This window comes from Apiospora hydei (assembly GCF_038363865.1).
Source record: "Apiospora hydei strain CBS 114990 chromosome Unknown utg000011l_segment0_segment0, whole genome shotgun sequence".
Classification (NCBI taxonomy): Eukaryota; Fungi; Ascomycota; class Sordariomycetes; order Amphisphaeriales; family Apiosporaceae; genus Apiospora; species Apiospora hydei.
In genome coordinates, this window is record NW_027117370.1 from 343,270 (window position 1) to 359,029 (window position 15,760).

The 15,760-nt window shown below is 56.0% G+C and overlaps 5 protein-coding genes across 5 annotated transcripts; 1 reads left to right on the plus strand and 4 right to left on the minus strand.

Moving 5' to 3' along the window:
* Positions 1-315: 315 nt before the first annotated feature.
* Positions 316-1,876, minus strand: PG997_015330 (uncharacterized protein; the record flags this gene model as incomplete). The annotated part of the gene is made up of 4 exons (XM_066819644.1): positions 316-362; positions 462-1,205; positions 1,288-1,628; positions 1,695-1,876. 4 exons carry the CDS (start codon positions 1,874-1,876, stop codon positions 316-318), a joined length of 1,314 nt encoding a protein of 437 aa, XP_066660529.1.
* A 1,077-nt stretch (positions 1,877-2,953) lies between these two features.
* Positions 2,954-4,772, minus strand: PG997_015331 (NRPS-like protein biosynthetic cluster; the record flags this gene model as incomplete). The annotated part of the gene is made up of 2 exons (XM_066819645.1): positions 2,954-3,273; positions 3,377-4,772. The coding sequence occupies 2 exons, from the start codon at positions 4,770-4,772 to the stop codon at positions 2,954-2,956; spliced, it is 1,716 nt and encodes a 571-aa protein (XP_066660530.1).
* A 1,416-nt stretch (positions 4,773-6,188) lies between these two features.
* PG997_015332 (uncharacterized protein) lies at positions 6,189-6,377 on the minus strand (the record flags this gene model as incomplete). Its single annotated transcript, XM_066819646.1, has 1 exon — positions 6,189-6,377. One exon carries the CDS (start codon positions 6,375-6,377, stop codon positions 6,189-6,191), a length of 189 nt encoding a protein of 62 aa, XP_066660531.1.
* Position 6,378: 1 nt separating this feature from the next.
* On the minus strand, positions 6,379-8,319 carry PG997_015333 (uncharacterized protein; the record flags this gene model as incomplete). Its single annotated transcript, XM_066819647.1, has 5 exons — positions 6,379-6,679; positions 6,790-7,219; positions 7,285-7,456; positions 7,716-7,986; positions 8,063-8,319. 5 exons carry the CDS (start codon positions 8,317-8,319, stop codon positions 6,379-6,381), a joined length of 1,431 nt encoding a protein of 476 aa, XP_066660532.1.
* Positions 8,320-10,022: 1,703 nt separating this feature from the next.
* Positions 10,023-14,204, plus strand: PG997_015334 (uncharacterized protein; the record flags this gene model as incomplete). Its single annotated transcript, XM_066819648.1, has 4 exons — positions 10,023-10,139; positions 10,229-11,156; positions 11,216-14,018; positions 14,066-14,204. 4 exons carry the CDS (start codon positions 10,023-10,025, stop codon positions 14,202-14,204), a joined length of 3,987 nt encoding a protein of 1,328 aa, XP_066660533.1.
* Between the last annotated feature and the right edge of the window lie 1,556 nt (positions 14,205-15,760).

Sequence of the window (15,760 nt, forward strand, 5' to 3'; positions counted from 1 at the left end):
TGATCAGCATCGAGGGAAAAACGAGTCAATCTCACGACTCGTGTGCCATACCAAGTCTGCCTATCTTGAACTTTGATATATCAATGTATGAATGTGTTTCTCAAAACTGCAAGTATGCTCAATGCAACCCATCCCCTTCAATCCGACCAATCATGATTGTAAAAACCTCTCCCCATTCCCATTTCCAAGCCCACTAGCAGCCAACCTTAAGCCGTGAAGGCCAACGCCAAAAACTCCGCTACCACCTGCTCTCCAGGACCGGGAAAGCAGGCCATGGGGGAAACCCAAACCCCCAAAACTCTAATATGCTTTGCTCTAGACCTTGACAGGGTCCTGTCCAAGTCGAAGGTAGTCCCAAACAACTGTTTGCAATTGCAGCGTTAGCTATCATGATATGTGCGCAAGGGGTGAAGAAAAGACATAGGACAGGGTAGAGTAAAATGGAACAAAAGAAAACTTACTCCTGAAACCCAAATCATCCTCAAAGAACAACTTCAGCACATCCTCCCCCGACTTCATCCCCACATCGGGCCCGTACGACAACCCCTTCTTACCCACCGCGAGCCCAATCATCGGCGGGATCTCCGCGAGCTCCTGGAACTCCGGGACGTGCTTCTCGTCGCGCTCGGGCGAGGACGAGGACGAAGAGGCCAAGGAAAGCTCCTGCAGCATCAGCTGGTGGATGTTGAGCCCCGCGAACCGGCCCTCGTGCATCGCGGCGCCGCACCGCTTGATGCCGGACCAGTTGATGAGATCGCCGATCGCGAAGTGCCGGTCCGCGTTCGGAATAACCCCTTCTTCGCCGCCGCCGCCGGCGGCCTTGATCTGCATCGTGGGCCGGATATTCACCAGCCCGCTCTCCGCGTCCAGCGCGGCCGGGGGCAAATAGTCGGTCGACGGCACGCTGCGCGAGATGGCCTCGATCACCACGCTGGCCGTCATCTTGTGCCCGTTGGTGAACTCGACCTCGTAACCGCTGTCTGCGTGTCCCAGTTCGCCTTCGGGCTTGAGGGGCAGGGCCGAGAGCAGGCGGTGCTCCATGAGCGCCTCGACCCCGGCCTCGCGCACGAGCTCCAGGGCGCGGTCCTTGACGTCGTCGGGCAGGGGCTCGGCGGACAGGAGCTTGGCGCGCGAGTGCGCCAGGGTCACGCGGACGTCGGGCGCCATCATTTTGAGCTCGGCGGCCATCTCGATGCCGACGGCGCCTAATAATACGTGCGAGATCATGTCAGTCCCTCCATCTTGCTGTCTGTAGGTGACCAGAGAGGTCTTGGGAGAAGAACTTACCTCCACCCACCACCAAGACCGGATGCTTACTCCCCCGCACCGCATCAATGTGCCGCCCTGCCTCGAGCAGGTACGTCTTGCGGGTGAGGGACTGGGGCACGATGGGCCAGGCGCGGCGGAGGCCGGTGGCCGCGATGAAGTAGTCGTACGTCTCGGTGCTGTCCGCTTCCGAGGCAGACTCCCGGATCGTCGCCGTCCGGGTCGCCGGGTCGACCTTCTGGACGCGGCCGTGGACGAAGCGGACGTCGGGCCGCTGCAGGATCTTGACGTCGGCGAAGTCGACCCAGCACTTGTCGGCGTACCCCTTGTCGGAGAGGGCGAGGGGGAGCCGATGACGTGGACTGTTGTAATTGCCTCGGTCAGTCTCATGTATGCGATATACGGTTTGACAGAGAGTGTGTCTTTACGTACAGAAACCGCTGCGCTCGTCTACGATGGTGATATGAACCGGGATCCGGGCGTCGAGGGCGCTGTCGCACTTGTCGAGCAGGTTGATGGCGGCGGCGAGGCCCGAGTAGCACCCGCCGGCGATGAGGACCTTGAAGGGGTTCGCGGTGCTCCGGGCACCCTGGTTGTGCGAGTCCATCATCTTGAGGGTGAGGTAAGAATCGGACCGGGAGTATATCAAATGAGGTACGGGAGGTGTAACTCGGCAGGCCAGAACAGACAGGATGGGGTACGACTAAGCGACGACGATGCAAGGGAAGGACAAGAGAAAGTGAGTGATATGAGGTAACTATGCAACCTCACTCCGGTTTACTACTACTACAGAACGAATCGAGTTTCGTCGGAATGGGAGAGAAGGAAGACTTCGGCCCTCGGTTCAACGTTTCTACTACTACAAGGATCCAATCTGATAACCACTAGCTCAGATCCGTATGAGGGGCAGGTAGCAGCATGCCTACCCAACGAGCATGCTGCATTCATTATCTGCGGGAAAAGGTCTCAAGTGGGCGACGGAACTTTTCTTCCAGTTCTCTTGATGAGCCAGCCAGTTGCCATCCAACTGGGCGGAATCGGGGTGGGAAGGAAAAGGATCCGTCAATGGCCCCGGCTCCATCTTGGCGAGAATCTGATACAACGGCGACCCCATGATGATGACTCTTATCAGATCCGATGGGAAAGTCGGCATTACCACATAGAGGGGCACTAGTAAGAAGTGAAAAAAAGCACCCGGCACTTTCTCTCACCCTCTCTGCCCGACGGAGACCTGAAGGGTGTGGGCTCTCGCATATTTTTCTTTCCTCTTCCTCGTCTACTTGGTGTACATCGTGGGAATTGCTGTGGGGTGGTTGGCCAAGGAATGGATGGCCTGATGTGGAGTCCATTTGTTATCAGATCCGCACATTGCAGGGGGCCGCCTGCAGGTCTAGTGCCTCGGCAGATGCATATGTCTCTCCCCCGTTGATGGATGTCAAGTTGGAGGTACTCAGGTACCGGTTCGTATTCGTTCTTGGTGTGGCAGGATAGTGTACAGTGTTACCTGTATGTGAAGCGCTCGAAAGAGCTGATGCTATCCATGCCTACTCATCCTGGAGACTAAGTACCCATTGAAGCCTTGAGAGTTGGATAGGCGTAGAATCGTCTCTTTTTATGACCATCTTCATGGTTTTATAGGTATGGTATATCTAATAGCAATTACACAATACAAGGTCCAGATATCTACCTACAGCTTCTCCAACCTCCTCTTCCGCAACACCTCCTCCCCCAACCGCGCCATCTTGAACTTCTGAATCTTGCCGCTCCCCGTCAGCGGCACCTCCGCCGGCACCCCGTCCCGCCCCAGCCAGAACACGTGCGCCGGCGCCTTGTGCTTGCCCAGCTCCTGCCGGACCCAGCCGCGCATCTCGTCGTCCGTAGGGATAGATTCTGTCTCGGATGACGCTTCGAGGAACGTGGCGACCGCCTCGCCGTAGTGGGCGTCCTTCAGGCCCGTCACGATGGCCTTGGTGATGGCGGGGTGGGCCATGAGGCGTTCCTCGATTTCTAGGGGTAGATGTTCTCGCCGCCTTTTTTGGTTGATTGATGTTAGCAGGCCAGTCCACATGTAGCATCATGTAAATGAGTGAAATAAATAAAAAAAGCTCACCTCGGATAATGATATCCTTGAACCGCCCCGTGATGGTGCAGTACCCCTGATCATCAAACACCGCCTCGTCCCCTGTATGCAGCCAAAGCGTCCCCGCCTCATCCCGCACCATGACCTCGGCCGTCTTCTCCGAGTTGTTCCAGTAGCCGGCCTGGAGCTGGTAGCCCGCGATGCAGAGCTCGCCCCGCGCGCCGAGCGGCACGACTTGCCCCTCGTGGTCCACGATCTTGGCGCGCGCGTGCGGCATCAGCGTCCCGACCGTCGTGAGGCGCCGGTCGATGGCGTCGTCCGTGAACGCGTTGAAGCACGTCGGGCTCGCCTCCGTCAGGCCATAACTGCTCGTGAACTCGGTCATGCCGAACCGCTCCACCATGAGCTCCATCAGGTACCGCGGCACCGGCGCGCCCGCCACGATGCCCGTCCGGAGCCGGTCGCAGCTGAAGCCGGCCGGCAGTGGCAGGTTGAACAGCGTGTCGAACATGGCCGGCACGCCGTGCACCGCCGTGCAGCGCTCGTCCGAGATGGCCCGGAGCACCGCGCTCGGGTCGAAGACCTCCTCCGGGAACACGATCTTGGCGCCGTGCGTGATGACGGCCATCAACCCGAGGACCAGGCCGAAGCAGTGGAAGAGCGGCGGCGGGCAGCAGAGGACGTCGTCCGAACTTAGACGCATCCGGTCGCCGATGAAGCGCGCGTTGTTGACGATGTTGTGGTGCGTGAGCATGGCGGCTTTGGGGAGTCCCGTCGTCCCGCTCGTGAACTGCAGGTTGCAGACGTTGTGCGCCAGAACTTTCCTCGCCAGCCGGAACAGACTGCCGTTGCTCGTCCGCTGCCCTTGCTTGATCAAGTCGGCGTAGGTCGGGTACGCGCCCGCCTCGCCCCTAATAATGACGATGTTGGGGCCGTCCTTCTTGCCCTTCAGCTCCGCCAGCAGCTTCGCATTATCCGTCCGCCCGATCTTCCTGGTCGTGAAGAAGACCTTGCAGTCCGAGAACGACAGGGCGTACTGCGCCTCCGTCGGCGTATACGTGTTGTTCAGGATGACTAGGATGGCGCCGATGCGCGCCACCGCGAAGAAGACGGCCGCGTACTCGGCGCAGTTGCCCGCCATGATGCCGACCCGGTCGCCCGTGCCGATGCCGAGCGAGACGAGCGCCCGCGCGAGCTGCAGGCTCTGCTGGTTCAGCTCGTTGTACGTCCAGCGCGCGCCCGTCCAGGGCGTCACCAGGCACTCCTGGTGGCCGTGGTGCTGGCACTGCAGGTCGAGCAGCTCGCCGAGCGTCAGGTCGACCAGGGGCGGGTCGACCGGGCCGTGCAGGACGGAGAGGGTCTGCCGCTCGAACTCGGCGGCTTCGAGGGGCAGCGAGGCCGTGGGTGTTATCGGCTGTGTAGCCATGGTCTATATGGTGTGGATGTCTATTGATGAACACGCACGCGGTTGGGTATATAGGTATAGGTCACGAAACAATACGCATCCGCATGAAACGAAGGAACGACGATATTATGCTCAGAGACGGTAAGATTGTCAACCGGGCTCGAAGCATTATACAGCAAGATCGGCGAGCTGAGTGACGAAGAAGCTCCTAGGTAGGCAGCCCGGTGGACCCAAATGGCCTACTAGGGCCTGATGTGGTTGCAGTTTCTCGTGAAATGCCTCTGCTGGATAGTAGCATGTCCCCATTGCGTGGTAAAGAACCAGGGGGTATAAAGTTCTCCCATGGTACCTGACCTACCTGGAGAGCGACCTCCTCAAATCCATCTTGCCGGTAGAAACTTACCGAATCCGGCTAAAAGCACCCTCTGCGGGACATTACGGCCTCTCGTTTCTGGGGAGCTGCTCATATCAAGCGAGGAAAAGCAGGTATGATGGTGCCAAGGATGTAACTTCGAGTAGAGCGTTTCCTTTCGAAGCCAGGGATCTTAAGTCAGAAAACGAAAATGCCACTTTCCTTCCTGATGGAAACGGAATGATTGGAGGGGGAGAGCTCTAGCAAGCAAGCACACTGGCTAGCTGGCTGCAACTGTACGGAGCCGCGCCATTGCTGGACTGGAGCGGAGGGCCGGGTCAAATGCGGTCAAGGTCAAGTTTGGCGTCGCATGCGTGGAAACCCGCGCCCTCCGTACGTAGCCAATGGCAACGGACTGCCCAGCATAAATATCAGGCCACTACACAGAACAATGATGTAAGTGGGAACGTCACGAAACCGACGGACAAGATGGATGGTCCTTGGATTCAGGGATAGCTTTGCCAGCTTGGTGGCTGATGGTGGGGAGCGAGAAAAGATTGAAGAAAAATTAGATCTAATCAGATGATCTGATAAGATTACCAGCGAAAATCAGACAGGGGTGTCCCACATTTGGCTGCGATGTCGGTCTTGCCCCTGTTTCTACGGTACAGTGTATCGCTCTAACGGGGTTTTGCGAGCAAGGCACGAACTATTCTAGAAGAGTACCTTGACAGACTCTTAACAATGGCTGACGTAACTCTAATAGATTGGGAGAGAACGGGATGCCATCCCGAATGGATTGCAAGCGACGTCGTATCAGAAATGGCTCAAGATTTTGAAAATAGTATCGTCCCCATAAATGTGTACTTGTGTACGAAATCTATGCTCTGTCTAGATCTAAGGTTGGTGTATGGTGGTATCTCTCCTGTACCCTAAACACAACCCAAAACGCCAATATCGGCTTCTCCAGCCATGCATGCATGCTCTATGTAGTAATGACGGTTGTCGTAAAATCAAATATCTCATCAAATCGTGAAACTTCGTAAATGTGGTGCAGTCCCCCATCAAATAGGCAATGGCTCGGATCAGACCACCTTGCCCTTGACCTGCTGGCTCTGGCTCAACCGCACGTCCCGCCACATCATGACGGCCACAATCTGCAGCAGGGCGAAAGCCGTGCCAGTGAGGCACATCTTGACCTGCGCCTGGTCGTAGGCCGTGATGATGGCGGTCCGGACGGGGCTGCCCATCGGGTAGCTCAGCTGCTTCTTCATGTCAGCGCCCAACAGCGCGAGCTCCTCGGCCGAGAAGTCCGGCAGGAGGCGGGCCAGCGCGTTGGGCAGGGGTGGAGTTCCAGATGGCCCCGCTGAGGGCGTTGCCCCCGGCGGAACCGATGTAGCTGGCCAGCGACAGGATGGCCATGACCGAGGCAAGTTCCGCGTGGGTGCAGACGGCCATCACCGCCATCTGGGCCACGACCACCAAGGTGCTGCCGCCAATCGTGATCATGCACTGGCATAGAACTAGGAGAGCGACGGAGCTATCCGGTCGGCGGAACAAAATCATGGCGACGCCCCTATTTGAGTCACGGGTTAGCTTTGGTACTTCACAGCCTTGTTTTGGGGTTAGGTAATATCGATGTGGTGAGGATACGATCAGGAAGAGACTTATGCAGGGAATTCTTACCCAAGTATATGGAAGGGAAGTGCAGCCCAGCCGAGCCACCTGTAACGGTCAGAGGCTCGGATCAGATAACCAACAACAGCCGCCCATAAGCAGCTTCCCAACCCGTAGATGTGATCGATATATCCGGCTTCTGCAATGTCGAGGCCGTGGACAACTTGGAGATAGGATGAGTAATACGAATCCCAGGAGAAGTACGAGATGAAGAGTGCAATCATCAAGAGGCAGGATCCGCCGGTGTTTCGAGAGAATAATAAGTTAAACGGAATGATGGGCTTCTTGGCCTGGTATCTCTCGTGAACTGCGAATGCGAAGAGCGTCGCAAAGCCCATTGCGACCAATACGAGGCTTGATCGGTTCGATGCTTTGATGCCGAGAGAAAAGGGGACGAATATCATGGAGAGTCCCAATCCCAATAGTATAACACCGATGACTACAGCATCAGATTAGTCTTCAGCATCTTCTCCCATTCAAATCTGAAAGGACCGTCGGCCTTACCATCGAATTCTTCCAGGTAATACGTGAAGCTCTTGGATGCGACTTTCACATCGGGGGTCGCCGGTAGAACGCCCAGTTTCTCAGCCTTTCGGGCGTTGTTCATGAGGACCACAAAGATTGGCAGTGAGAACAAAAGAACGAAATGGAGGAGAATCCAAAGGCCCATCTCCAGCTGCTATACTTGTAGAACCATTTTGCGATAGGAGGCCCGATGAACGTCGTGATCAGGCTCGGGGACGTCGAGAAAGCGAAGGCCAGAGCTCGGTTCTTCAGGGACGAGGTATCCGCAATGATGATGCTGAGAATGTAGCTGAACCCGCTAAGGCCGATTTGATAAAACACCTGCGCATTTGGTCAGTTTCGCATTGCAACAACAACATCTCGCGAGTTGGAAAATGGGCATTGCTCAATCTGCAGGGGATGCAATGTACCTGGGCGGCGGCATAAGTCCTGATGTTGGTGCATGCGGCCATTAGGATCAAGCCAATCGTGGCTAGCACCACGGTGGCCGCTAAGCCCTGCGGCCGACCCCATGCGTCAATGATTTTGGAGATGGGCAGTTTCAGCACACCACTGAGAATCGAGGCCACGATGCCAATGGTCGGGATCAACGAGTGCGAGGAAAACTCGCTGGTTACGTAGGGTGTGAGGTTCGATATTATCTGCCATTGCAGTGCGGAGGCGAAGGAGCACAGGAATATACTTTCAACAGTACAGGGTTAGCCGGCTGGAGGAAGTGTACATGTCGTTTTGCAAACAACTACAATACAACACGTACAAACAGTAGGCCACGATCAGCGTGGAACGCGTCCAGACCAGGTTGATGGCATCGGCTTGCTGCACGCCTGCTTGGGCGGCATCTTCATCGTTGTCGTCGCTGTGGCCGGCCATGGTAATGTTGTCGTCTGTCTCGGAAATGCTGACGTTGGCAGGGTCCTTGGGTGTCAACGTGGACCCATAGGCGTGGATAGGCACGGATCCCTCGGCCGAGATAAGCGGTACTCGACTATTTGCGTCTTCCATTTCGTTAGGCATGGTGATATGAGTAAAGAAAGGGACACCCTTTCTCTCGAAGACCAGGTTCAAATATAGGTATTTACAGCAACAGCATTGTTAAAAGGGGACATGTATAGACGACAGCCGAGGACGTGTCAGGTATTTAAAACGGATCGACGCCGAGATGAACCGCATGGGCGGGCAGGTAACCCAATCAATTGGACGAACCCGTCCCCGAAAAAGAAGGCGCTTACAACGTGGGAGTCAGAAATGCCAGGGCTGTTGTCACAGAAGGTTTCAGGGTTTCTGCATGCCGTGCAGCAGCAGTGTGCAGTGTGCCTAAACCCTGATGTGTCCCAACCTGACCTGCAGGACAAAATGGCAGGACGGTTCCGAGCTGATGGGTCAATCCGGGAAGTTGTCCAATACACCGCCACCGCAGAGAGAGGCAGCGTGCGCGGGTAAGGCGATTAAACAGAAAACATACCTGGGTATTAGGTATAAACTAGGATCGTAGCATTAAAGAAGCATAAATAACAGCGATAAGTTGGAGATTGCGACCCAAGCTAGCAGCATATGCTTTGGGTTGACCTTGATTGACGACACAGCACAAAAAAGTCGGGGCTGACTAGCACGAGAACAAATGTCATGCGATCAGTGAGGAGGAAGGAGGATCAAGTTGGAATTTGGATGCAGGACGGCCAGGATGGGAACCCCGCAGCTGTGGCAGGGCAGCACAGGCAGCACAGGGAAAAAGTCTGCCCTGGGTGCAAGTGGCTGCCCGTCGTATGTAGTGGTTGGGTTGGTTCCTACAGGCGGGTGGCAGCGGGCTGACGGGCAGGCAGCAGGGACAGAGACTGGAGGCTTGCCCATCTCCCGTACTGTGCATGTCATCAAGCGCCAAACAGTAGCAAGCCAATGGGAGGGCCCGACCGCTCCAAGCCATGACTTGCTTAGTGCCATCTGATAACTTTGATTTGCTTTTTCGCCCGGGATCCTGTCAGTTGACTTTTGAAGTGCCTCGTGCTTTTTTTTCGCCTACTTGGCCATCTCCATTCATTTCGCGGGTGACTGACTCCAAGCTGGAAGAAGTGTTACGCCAGCAGGGCCACCAACAAGGTCTACTGTAGGGATTGGACTGCAACCACCATGCCGATGGATCTGATTTGATTAGATTGATAATAGTTTGCCGAGTTGATCTCCCTGCTCCCCCTCACATTACGACAAGCCTGCACACACCACGACACAGTGAGGAATGTGATATTAAGTTATCAGATGCTGCACGCCAAGTTCCACTGATGGCCGTGACTTAGAGAAGCGAGGTGGGGTTCACCCTGAGCCCAACCCTGATCGGCTTCCCTCTTTCTTTCAACCAATGCTCCAAGTACTGCCATGTACTGCTGAGGTTCCATCCTAGACCCGCCCCTAGCATTACATTGACGAAAACAGCACGGCTGCCACCCTTGAATGGTCTCCTCGTCCGGCTCCGCAGTCCATGATGGTGTTGACGGATCTGCCTGATGCCCTTAACGGGGTTTTCCATACTGCGGCTTGCTGCTGCTGCTGCTGCTGCTGCTGCAGTCGCCGCCAAGCTATGCGGAGCCAATTGCTTCCGCACGCCGGGGCTGCGGCTCTTCTGCGTTGCTTGCATATGATGGACGCTGCTTGAGCCCTTGTTGAGAAGTCTTCATCGCGTCTTGTTGGTCTTTGCAAGAAGTCGGGTCAAAGGGCAATATAGCACGATGGCTGAGAAAGACGACCTCCAAGGGCAGAAGCCAGCTGATGCTGCTGCAGATGCTGCAACCAATGACGGCAACGGAGTCGAGGTTGCATCCAAGCCACGGTCTAAGCTGTCCCGGGTAAGTAACCACACATGACATGTGCTCTCCCAGCAGAGGGCACGCAGCCATCATGAGGAATATATGGTGCTGACCGATACGCTTTCAAGTTCTTCCGACACTTTTTCAGGTACTTCCGTCTTCTGGGGTACGCTGAACCAGGCCTCGTCGATATTGGCCTCCTGATAGCAGGCACGCTGTCGTCCATCGCGGCCGGCGTGCCCTTCCCGCTCATCGGCATCATCTTCGGCCAGCTGCTGGACAACCTCAACTCGGCCACGTGCGCGGCCGGAGATGCGGCCACCGATGCTGCGCAGTACCAGGCGAGTGTCAACGACAAGGTGCTCAAGGTCTTCTACCTCGCCATCGCCCAGTTCGTCCTCATCTACATCTACATCGTCTCCTGGAACCTGTTCGGCGACCGCCTCGCCCACCGCCTGCGCGCCAAGTACTTCCGCTCCATCCTGAAGCAGGAGGTCTCCTTCTTCGACAAGCTCCCGGCCGGCGAGGTCTCCTCGCGCCTCAGTGGCGACATCAGCATTATCAAGGCCGGAACGTCTGAGAAGGTTGGCCTGGTCCTGGGCGTCCTGTCCATGTTCGTGACCGCGTACATCGTAGCCTTTATCAAGTATGCGAAGCTCGCAGGAATTCTCGTCTCCCTTTTGCCCGCATTCCTGTTGATGGGCATCCTGGGTGGCCACTATGTGGGCAAGTTCTCCGGCCTCGTGTCGGGCCACATCGCGGCCGCGTCCTCGATCGCGCTCGAGAGTCTGTCCAACGTGACTATTGTGCAGGCCTTCCGAGCGAACGACCGCCTCGAGAAGAAGTTCACCGAGAAGCTTACCGACGCCCGCCGTGATGGCATCAAGAAGGCTGTGGCCACAGCTATCCAGTCGGGTATGTTGTACTTCCTGGCCTACTCCGCCAACGGTCTTGCCTATTGGCAGGGTAGTCAAGCCATCGCAGACGTGGTTAGCGGTCGTACTACAGGAATGAGCGTGGGCACGACATACACCATCATTTTCATCCTCGTGGATGGTAAGTAAAAAAATCCCCTACAAGGTGCTTGGTAGAATGAATACTGATAGTATTGATAGGAACTATTGTCCTCAGTCAGATGGCACCCTTCCTGCAAATATTTGGATCTGCCGCAGCATCCTTTGCTCGATTGGAAGAGGACATTGGACGTCTGTCCAGTATTGACGGCACGGTTGATAATGGTGTCGACTCGTCTGAGCTCGTTCATGGCGACTTTAGGCTCGAGAACGTCTCATTCACCTATCCGTCTAGGCCTGATGTGCCCGTGATACGCGATGTCTCCCTACACTTCCCAAAAGGGAAACGCACAGCGGTTGTGGGATTGTCCGGATCAGGCAAGTCTACGATTGCAGGATTACTTACTCGATTGTACGATCCGGACGGTGGTGCTATCTTTGTCGATGGGAGGAACCTACGCGATCTGAATGTCCGTCAACTACGAAGTCACATAGGCCTAGTTCAGCAAGATCCGCTGTTACTGGACAGATCTGTCCTGGAAAATATCGCTCTTGGGCTCATCAACTCTCCGCGGCCAGCTCACCATGACCTACAAGAATTCTTGCTCGGCAACGGTCTGGCAGAAATCGCCGAACAGGTGCGCAAAGGAACGGATTTGCAAACGGCTGCTGCCGCCCATGGACAACAGGCGGTTCAAATTGTTGAGATGGTACAGCGGGCAACGACCATGGCCGACGCGACAGCCTTTTTGGGTCACCTTGAATACGGTTACGGCACCATGGTTGGTTCCAATGGTGATTTACTCAGCGGTGGACAGAAGCAACGAGTAGCTCTTGCACGAGCCTTGGTAAAGGATCCCCAGATTCTGGTCCTTGACGAAGCTACATCTTCACTAGACTCGGGCAGTGAGCAACGCATTCAGAAGGCCATTGAAGAGGTTACGGTAGGAAGGACGGTGGTGTCGATTGCCCACAGACTTGCGACCGTCAAGTCAGCCGACAACATCATTGTTATGCGGAATGGTCGTGTCATTGAGCAAGGAAGTCACGCAGAGCTCCTGGCCAAGGACGATGCCTATGCTGCTCTGGTTCGGCTGCAGAACATGGGCTCGGACAACTCGAGCATCGCTACGTCCAAGGTGTCCAAGGATCCAGAAATGGACCCTGAGAAGGTGATCGAACCGACACTCGCAGACGACCCTGTGAAGTCACCAGAAACCGTAATGAACGAACCAGCATCGAGAACACCCAGCGAGGAATCCAAGCCTACGACTAAGAGGACTACTTGGGGAAATATGAAGACTATGCACAAGTTTACTCGACCATTTTTCCTGTTGCTCTTGGTCGCTTTTACCTCGTCGCTCGTCGTCGGTGGAGCTTACTCCGGTGCAGCGGTCATCTTTGGTCACACGGTCGAGGCCTTGAGTCCCTGCGAAGGCGAAGACAGCATTCGATCGGCCGGCAGCTTCTACGGGTTGATGTTCTTCATACTTGCCATCATTGAGCTCTTCGCCAACGGCATCAGCTGGTCGTCCTTCGGCACCGTGGCTGAGCGGGTTCTCTACTCCATCAGGACGCTGTCTTTCCGCTCGCTCCTGGAGCAAGACCTGCATTGGCACCAGTCGGAGGACCGCACGCCGTCGACGCTGCTGACTTTCCTTACCAATGATTCTATCGCCGTAGGCGGCTTGACCGGTTCCATCATCGGAACTATATTCTCCATTGGAGTTAACTTCATTGTTGCCGTCATCTTGTCGCACATTATCGCATGGAGGATCGCGCTGGTCTGCCTAGCCGTCGTTCCCTTGATGCTGGGCGCCGGCATCATGCAGATCCGCCTCCTGACCCAATTCGCCGCCCGGCACGAGACGGCGTTCGCCAAGTCGGTCAGCATCACGGTCGAGGCCGTGAACTCGATCAAGACGGTGGCGGCGCTCTCACTCGAGCAGGAGGTCCTCGGCACCTACCGGCGCTCGCTCAAGACCCCTCGCAAGGAGATGTTCCGCTCCAGCATCTGGATCAACCTGTGGCTCGCCCTGACCAACAGCATCTCCAACATGATCTACGCGCTCGCGTACTGGTGGGGCGCCAAGCAGATCATCGAAGGACACTACACGCAGACGCAGTTCTTCATCGTGCTCATCGCCCTGCTGGTCAGCGCCCAGCTCTGGGGTCAGCTGTTCACGCTGGCGCCCGAGGTGACCAACGCCGGCCGCGCTGCGAGCCGGATCTTCGATGTGATCGAGCTCGGGTCCAACCAGAGTATGGAGCAGAAGAAGTACGTGGCCCACGATGACGCGGAAGCTGCTGCCGAATCGAAGGTAGCATCGCCGACCAAGGAGGGCGGCATGAGTATCAGTTTCGACAATCTGATGTTCTCCTACCCAGCTCGACCGAACAGGCAGGTGCTCAAGGGCCTCGACATCACGGTCCGGCCCGGTCAGTTCTGCGCGCTGGTCGGCCCGAGTGGTGCTGGAAAGTCTACCATCATTGCCCTGCTGGAGCGCATGTACCGCCCAGACTCGGGCTGCATCAAGATCGACGGGGTTGACATTGCAGCCAAGAGCGAGCCGCTCTTCCGCGACGAGATTGGCCTGGTCCCGCAGGATAGCATCCTGTTCGACGGAACGATCCGATTCAACATTGCGCTGGGCGCCCGCCCCGACCACGAGCCGTCGCAGGCCGAGATCGAAGCAGCCTGCCGCCTCGCCAACATCCACGACACCATCATGAGCTTGCCGGAGGGGTACGAAACGCCCTGCGGCACGGGCGGTAGTCAGCTGTCAGGAGGCCAGAAGCAACGCCTGTCTATCGCAAGAGCTCTCGTGCGCAAGCCGCGTATGCTGCTGTTGGACGAGTCGACAAGCGCCCTGGACGCGGAGTCAGAAAGGCTGCTACAGGAAGGGTTGGATCAGGCGGCCAGGGTATAACAGTGGTGGCCATTGCACATAGGCTCCATACCATCCGCCGGGCCGACGTGATTTTCATGATTGAGGATGGACGGTGCGTGGAACGTGGCACGCACGAGGAGCTGATGCGCAAGAGCGAGAGCTACCGCGTCAATGTGCTGCACCAGACGCTCGACGGCTAGACTATCTAGTGAGGCCCTAGCTACCGTAGTCTACCTGTCTGTATGCAGCAGCGGCGGCGGTCACAGAACAGAGTTTGAGACGGACGCAACCGACAGAAAGGACACGCCTACCGCTAAACAGGGCCTTGCATGTTTGGGGTATCTAGATTCCCCCAGCCATGTGTTTTGCTAGTTCGCGTAGGCTAGTTCGTTTTGACAATAATCCTAATAATATGCTTGACTTGACATTCTGCTTTTTTTTCTTGCTGGCACTTGCATGTTCCATCTGAACGGATCCAATAGCGGCGGCCCCAAACGGACTACTGCAGGACGACGTTGTGGCGTTTGCGGGGAAATTGTGATGAGCTGTTAGTTGGAGTTGCAGATTTCCTGGATTGGGATTGGAAAGGAGTTGCTGAAACTCGGGCAAAAGGGGATTCGGACAAATGCATCTTTGTTTCTACTAGTCGTCGCGGGCGGGAGAGCCCCACGAGGTTGGTAGATCAGATGACCTGAATCCCTGAGTAAGGGAGGAGTTGATGAGCTAAGGTTCCAAGGAGCTGAGTCCTGACCCTGGCCCGGGGACGACGCATCAGTGGCATCTTTTTGCTGCACTCCTCAATCTCCTCCATTTGGGGGACGAGGGGACCAACGATGAGCAAAGGATCTCCCGGCTTCCGGGGCTTGGCAACTTGGCAGCTTGGCTCAACTCCAGAGGTTTATTGACGATCGACTCGGACAGATTGGGTGCGTTGCAGCTAGGAGAAACCGAACAAGGTCAAGATTGTCCAATTTCTACTGCTTGCTTCCTGGTAACGGCCGACCCCGTGACTGACAGATGATGACCGGAATGCATGAACTTTTTTTTAATTCGCAAATGCGGCATCAATCAATACAGGTTTTACATAGGATCCCATTCGGCCGAACTGTGGCTCGAATTTGTCCGTGGGCTTGACGCATTCGGGATACAGTATGTCCAGAAAAATGAGGGTTTTAATTTTTTCTGGCCTCAAACAGACAGACAACATGATTATTATCGTGATGTTGGTTTGACTGGCTCACTGGTTACCGATCCGGCCCTACTACATCTGAGGCTATCGGGCCAAATGTCGGTGCTGTTACAGAATTAGAGTCCTAGAGGCGCATCGCGGGTAAAAGAGCCCCGTTCTGCGGGAGACATGATCGTAGAGAACGTTCGGTCGCTTCGAGAAAAACGCGTGATCACGGCGCCATTGCGCTGGGAAACTGCTCGATTCGGGGGTCCATTCTTCTTCGTCTGGAGCGATTAGATGGCATGATCAGGCCACTTTCTGACAGTGAAGGTGGTGGCCCAGTGGCCAATAAACTGGGGCCGGCGCTGTCCGACCTTGCCCGACATCCTCACCTCTCGCTCTCGGCCTGTCTGTTTGGGTGTTCTTCTGGGGCTCAGTACTACTGCAAAACTAGGTAGAATGGCAAGGTAAAGCTGAGGAGAGGAGCTGAGAGGTTGGTTTGGTTTGGTTTGGTTCGGTGGAGGGGTCGGGTTGGTTACAGGTTACAACTTACGAGCAGAGGCGAAAGAGACGAGGGAATCTGCG